This window comes from Molossus molossus, unplaced genomic scaffold, assembly GCF_014108415.1.
Source record: "Molossus molossus isolate mMolMol1 unplaced genomic scaffold, mMolMol1.p scaffold_m16_p_1, whole genome shotgun sequence".
NCBI lineage: Eukaryota > Metazoa > Chordata > Mammalia > Chiroptera > Molossidae > Molossus > Molossus molossus.
In genome coordinates, this window is record NW_023425344.1 from 219101295 (window position 1) to 219107778 (window position 6484).

The 6484-nt window shown below is 49.1% G+C and overlaps 1 protein-coding gene across 1 annotated transcript; it reads right to left on the reverse strand.

The window, feature by feature from the left end:
- Positions 1 to 541: 541 nt before the first annotated feature.
- GPX2 (glutathione peroxidase 2) lies at positions 542 to 4592 on the reverse strand. Its single transcript, XM_036254970.1, has 2 exons — positions 4280 to 4592; positions 542 to 1227 (listed from the first exon to the last, which is right to left on the reverse strand). Exons 1-2 carry the CDS (start codon positions 4499 to 4501, stop codon positions 877 to 879), a joined length of 573 nt encoding a protein of 190 aa, XP_036110863.1. The 5' UTR covers positions 4502 to 4592; the 3' UTR covers positions 542 to 876.
- Positions 4593 to 6484: the final 1892 nt, after the last annotated feature.

A 6484-nucleotide genomic window follows, 5' to 3' on the forward strand; every position in this document is an offset into this window, starting at 1 on the left:
GTAAATATGTGAGCCTGAGAAAGACAAAGGTGCCATGTGAACTTTATAAAGGAGGCAGAGTCAGCCCAGCAAAGGATCAAAAACAAGTGCTGCTCAGCCAGGTGACCAGGAAACAGACAAAGTGCCCTTTGCGTACCAGTAACTGTACCCTCCACGCCCTTGCTGTAGTGAGTGTTCACGGGATTGGCTTCCCAGGAAATTCATGGGGTGGGTAATATTTAATTGCCCAGTATCCACAGTGATAGTGACGTCTTCCTGCCGGGAATCATTACCTACCTTCCTAGTACTCCCAACCAAATGGCCCATTGTGTCCCTTCTCTTTACCCCCTGTTATCGCCTCCTTTCCACAGTTCTGGAGAAGAGCAATAGAATAATAACACAATTTACTTTCCTGCAACTCCACTGACTCCACAGACCTTGACCCGAGCCTGTCCCCTCAGTCAGAGCCTCCTTCTCCTAAGCCTTTGTGTGTCACCAGCTCCTCAGACCCACCTGCAGTTTGCACCATCCCTGCCCCCGTCAAGGAAGGAGACACAGAGCCTGGCCGTTTCACACCTGCCCTTTATTGGACTCAGCTAGCAGGCTGGCTCGGAGCTCTTCACACGTCTCAGACACCGCCCGTCCAGGTTTAGGGAGGTGCCGTCATTCTGTGAAGGCCCAGAGCCCACCCAGGAGTTGGAGGCCCAAGTTGAATCACCAACCAGAAGGTTGGGAGAGAAAAAGGAGCAGGCAGATAGGAAAGGCAAGGCTCTTCAAAAAGGAGACAGGTCTCAAGGGAAAGCTTGGGTTCAGCAGCATTTCCTGAGGACACACTGCATCCGAAGGAAAGATGCTCGGGGCTTTATGGAGCAGAGATCTGAGCGGAGCAGCCCATAGCTATATGGCAACTTTGAGAAGGCGCTTGATGTCGGGCTCAATGTTGGCCGTGGGGAAGGTGCGGCTGTAGCGGCGGAAGGGCTCCCCCTCCGGCCCGATGAGGAACTTCTCAAAGTTCCAGGCCACATCTGAGCGGCGCACAGGGCTCCAAATGATGAACTTGGGATCGGTCATGAGAGAAAATGGGTCATCGTAAGGGTAGGGGAGCTTGTCCTTCAGGTAGGCGAAGACCGGATGCTCGTTCTGACCATTCACCTCACACTTCTGGACAAGGGTAAAGGTGGGCTGGAATCCACCCCCGGGGCGGACATGCTTGAGACTGTTGAGGATCTCCTCATTCTGACAGTTCTCCTGGGGGAGGAAGAACACAAAGAGCATGGGAAAAGGAAGGAGGAAACGCAGGGTCACAACATGCAGCCCTTTCACTGTCCACACTGTTCCCAGGGCCATCCTTTTCCATGTATCTTCCCCCTCTGGTCCTTTTCTCCCTTCTTCGTTTGTTTTGTCCTGCTCTCGACTCGGACTGTCCCCGCTCAGCCATGGATGTTTTGCTGGGCCTTTCCTGAAGGTTTTTGCAGTTTCGAGCTGTGCTGTTCTTATGCTGACAGATTTCACATTTTTGAACTGTTGCTTCTGTCTCCAGTCTACCCTGAGCAGTTCTTAGGGCATCGGTCTGAAGCTTCAAGGAAACAGGTTCCGGGCAGTAGGAAGGGGAAGGAGGCTGGGGTCCTACTGCCTAGGTCCCTCCTCCCACCTGCCTCCCACACATGGCTACACACATCCTGCCACCACCTCGCCCTGCCTCTGCCCTGGTTTTGCCTCTGTTGCTTCTAATTATATGTGAGTGTTGAGGCCTTTTCTGCCCTACTCAGCTCCTCAAGCTAAGGGTGACATTGAGGACTAGGGGAATGGGACTCACAGCTTCTCGCTTTCTTTCTTTTTTTTCTTTTTTTTAAATCCTCACCCGAGGACATTTTTCCATTTTTTGTTCAGATAGAGCGGGAGGGAGAGAGAGGAAGAGAGAGAGAGAGAAACATCGACGTGAAGGGACACATCGAGTGGCTGCTACCCGCACGACCAACCAGGGCCGGGGACAAACTGCAACCGAGGTACGTGCCCTTAACGGGAACCGAACCTGGGGCTCTCCGGACCACAGGCCGACGCTCCAACCACTGAGCCAAACCGGCCAGGGCAACTTCTCGCTTTCATCTTGCCCCGTCCTGTATCTGAAGTGTCAGTAGGAGGAAGCTTTGATGAAGGAAGATGCCACCCAAGGAAGTCTAGTTTTCAGGTGCCACAAAGGCAGAGTGAGTTACAGACATCAGTGAATGTATTCTAAATGTAATTACTCCGTGACTAACAGGGATGAATGAAATGGGATGGAGGGTTTAGGGTTCTGGAGTAGGCCGGGGAATGGCGGCGTTAAGTGCTTGAGGGCTAAAGGTTGGCAATGTGTGATTATCATTCCTTTCGCTTCTTGACTGCTCTCCCAAGACTCCTGCCCCTTGCACTCACGCACTCTGCTCAGCTATGAATGCTGTAGTCTGAACCCGTTACCCGTCTTCTCTCCCTGCTGCCATCACTGTTCTGTCCCCACTCCTCATTCCCCACCCGTGAGCCCCCAAAGGCCCATGGAAACCCGTATTTTCCACTCCCTCCAAGTCTAAGAGTCAGATATCTCCCTCTGGGAGAAAGTCCCTGCTTCTGACCTACTAGAACCAATTAGTCCAGTCAGTTCTAGGCCGTCATGACACCGTGAGCCGGAGTTGATCTCTATTAGACTTCTTATCTCTAATGCAAATGGCTGTCTGGCTCCAGGTAGGTTATGGACTCCCTCCAGCAACTAGCTGGCCTGAAGTGATGGTATGAGGCTGGAGGCACCTCTAGGGCCAGACAGACACCTCCAAAGAGGCTTTGTTTTGTCCTTTCTATCTCTCCTGCTTTGGCCAAGCCTAAAAACAGACTGAAATGGGGAAGGAACAGTCAGAGCAGTAATGGTTTGGGCTCAGATTTGTCACAGCCAATGGCATTTCAGCCTTCCTGCATATAGTCTGCTAATCTCTTCCTTATCTTCGTGCCACTAGGAATTGATTTAAGGGGATTATAATGAGAGGGTTCAGTTGAAGATATTCTGCCTGCTTGTACTGTTAAAATAATGTATGAAATAGAAGAATCCCTAAAAGATAGTGTGGGCTGAGGAGTGTGGGCTGCAGATCTATAACAACTTGGCCTATTAATCAGAGACAGAGAGGTGTGTGTGACACCCAGAGGAGACACATGCATGCTGCACACCCTTAGCTTCCCCCCAGATTCACTCTCCACTGGTTGCTTTCTTTCTAAATAATTTTTCTTTATTGATTTTAGAGAGAGAAGAAGGGGGAGGGAGAGAGAGATCGATGAGTGAGAACATCGATTGGCTACCTTCTGCATGCCCCCCACTGGGGATTGGGCCCACAACCTGGGCATGTGCCCTGACTAGGAATCAAACCAGCAATCTCTTGGTGCATGGATTGACACTCTACCATTGAGTCACACCAGTTGGGCTCCACTTGGCTGCTTTCAAACAAACAAAAGTCTTTAATCTAAATAGTAGAGTTGCTTGCATTTGCATATTATTTTATATCTTTCAAGTTACTTTTGTATATCTATTTTTTTTTAATCCTCACCTGAGGATATTTTTCCATTTATTTTCAGACAGAGTGGGAGGGAGAGAGAGATAGAGAGAGAAACATCGATGTGAGAGAGATACATTGATTGGTTGCCTCCCGCCTGACCCTGACCAGGGCCAGGGACCGGGCTGCAACCAAGATACATGCCCTTGATCGGAATCGAACCCGTGACTCTTTGGTTTTTGGGCTGATGCTCTAGCCACTGAGCCAAACTGGCCAGGCCTACTTTTGTATATCTTATCCTCAGAGCCTCACAATAATCCTATAAAATAATTGGTATTATCCCAAATTTACAGATGAGGAAACTAAAACAAAAAAAATTGAGTGACTCTTCCTAGGGCACAGAGACATTAAATAGCAGAACCAATACTAGCTAGAATTAAGGTCTCCTGAGCAGTTCAATCCTCATTTGATTCTTGATCTATCTCCTCCTTGCTTTCAACCAGCAAATATTTAATGATTACCTTCTATACCGTAAGTGCTGATGATACAATGGAGAGCAAACCAGACCTGGTACCAGCCCTCAAGGACTATAGTGGAAAGACAATAAACAATAAAAATCCACACCCTCAGCCTTTAATCACAGACAGAATCATATATACTTTCCCTTGGTAGTCACAGTACTAACAAAACATACCCCACGATTCCAGACACTCCAACACACACAGTCTTTCCCCTCCCCTTAGCCTGCTAGACAACCCAACTCCCTGAGTGCAATACAAGGGCCCTCTCACCTGATGTCCAAATTGGTTGCAAGGGAAGCCAAGCACCACCAGGCGCCTGGGAAAGCGGCATTGCAACTCGTTGAGCTGGGTGAAGTCCCGGGTGGTTGTGCCTCAGAGCGATGCTACATTCTCAATCAGCACAGCCCTGCCTCGGAATGTATTAAAATCTACCTTCTCCCCATCCAGGCTGATAGCAGTGAGGTCATAGAACGACTTGGCAATGTAAGCCATGGTGGAAGTTCAGGGTGAGCCTGGCAGAGTGGTGTGACCCCACTTTAGGACCTATTAAAGGAGTGGGGAGAGAGGAGGAGCCTGGAAGGACAGGAAGGATCTCACAATGGGGCTTTGAGCATCCCCAGGATGACTAAGCAAAAACACTCACCCACCTGCGAGGGCTGTTTGAAGGAGGAGGTTGCCTCCTATTTACAGACTAAACAAAGCCACCTTCCTGCCCCACCCTGCTGGCAACCTGGGAAGGGCCAATTTGATATCTATGAACAGACTTGAATAATTCACTGCGTGCAGGAAACCAGAGCCCCAAAGGTTGCCAAGGAGGAAAAAAGGGAGGGAGGGACTCAGAATTGACTCCTACTCGCTCTAGCAAGTTGTTTTCGCATGGCGCAGACATTTATTGATTGAGCCCCTGCTGAGTGCCAAGTTCCGAATCTGTGCAATGGAGAAGTCAGGGTCTGCTGAGACCTGAAAGGGGAGGAAGAGAATTGGGGCATGTGTCCCCTTGACTGAGACTACAACTGAAATCTACATATTACTGTTACAGTTTTCTCTTTGGCTGCTGCTTTCCACAAAATCCAAGGGATCCTTAGGGCACAGTGCATGCTCTTTATAAAATAATGGCTCTCGGTGCCTCAGCTTGCACCAGACTAAAGAGATGAAGCTGTGTTTGTCTTGCAAAGTCTTCCAGTGAGTGAGGTTACTGGGGCTCAGAGCACATCTGCCCCTGCCCCTACCCCTGCATTGTGCCACCTCCTCTTCTATAGCCCTGACGAGCCAACTCAGAAAGAGTCTGGAGGCCTTGCTAGAAATAAATAATAGAGATTTATCCAAGGGACTTGGAGTTTACAAACTGGGAACACAGCTAGGCAAAACCCCAGGAGTGTTCTGAAGAAGAAAGAAAAGTTCAAAATTCTTGTAGAAAAAAGTACATTATTGAGAAATATCAGTCCTGCATTCTTAGCCCCAGGATTGGTCCAGAATGTTATCAGTCAGATGCCAGGCAGTCAGGATGATGGATGCCGGGTGGTCAGGAAGATGGGACCCAGAGGTCCAGTCCTGGTGATCTGGATAAGGGATGTCAGGTGGATGTATAGGTAGGTCTTTCAGGGGATAATAAGAGGGTCACCTGGAGGTCCAGATGTATAGAGTGAGATTAAAAAAAAAAAAAAAAAAGTTTAAGTTCCCAGGCTTGTTAGAACAAGAATGGAGTATTTCCTCATGCCACAACTTTCATAACATTAATGGTTTTAGCAGGTTGGTTAAAATGACTTCATTTTATATATTCCTTATCTTGACTCTTTCTTCACTCCACACCCGCCCTCATGGGGTGGTGAGGATGCAGTCAGTTGTGTCCAGGTAAGGATGACAGAAGTCACACAGCAGCTGGGAATCTCCGAGGGGATGTCTACACCTACCTCTTCTCAGACAAAGGCTCAGTCCCACAGGCTTTCCAGAAGGGTTGTGCTGGTCATGCCCCCACAGAACATATGCAGGGGGTCAAGCTGCTAGGGTTCTAGATGCAGCGACGCCTCCCATGATGTTTTCAACACCAGCCATGCAGTGTATTGCAGGCCACTGGGGACCTGCTAAGGATTCTCATGGTGCGAGCCCACCCCTGGAAGCCATAGAAACCGGAAACACCTAATGCTTCTCTTCATTCCTCCAAGCACTCACCAACTCAACAAGTCACTTGCTTTTTTAATACCTGGATTTCTCCATCAGTAGAACTGGCAATTAGGCTTTATCTGGCTTTGGGATTTTAGAGTGAGATTTCAATAACAATGCAAATGTTTACGCGAAACTGTTTCCACAGGTCCAGGTCCATTGGGAGCTGTCTCCCAGAACAAAGAATGGGCAGGGCTGGCAGCAGCTGGGCTCGAGAAGCTGCTCTGTTGAGAAAGTGGAGAATCACTCGCCAGCGAGTGCCCAGCTTTTCGTCTTCTCTAGCCTGGCCCGTGGCTGCTTACAGCACGTGGGAAC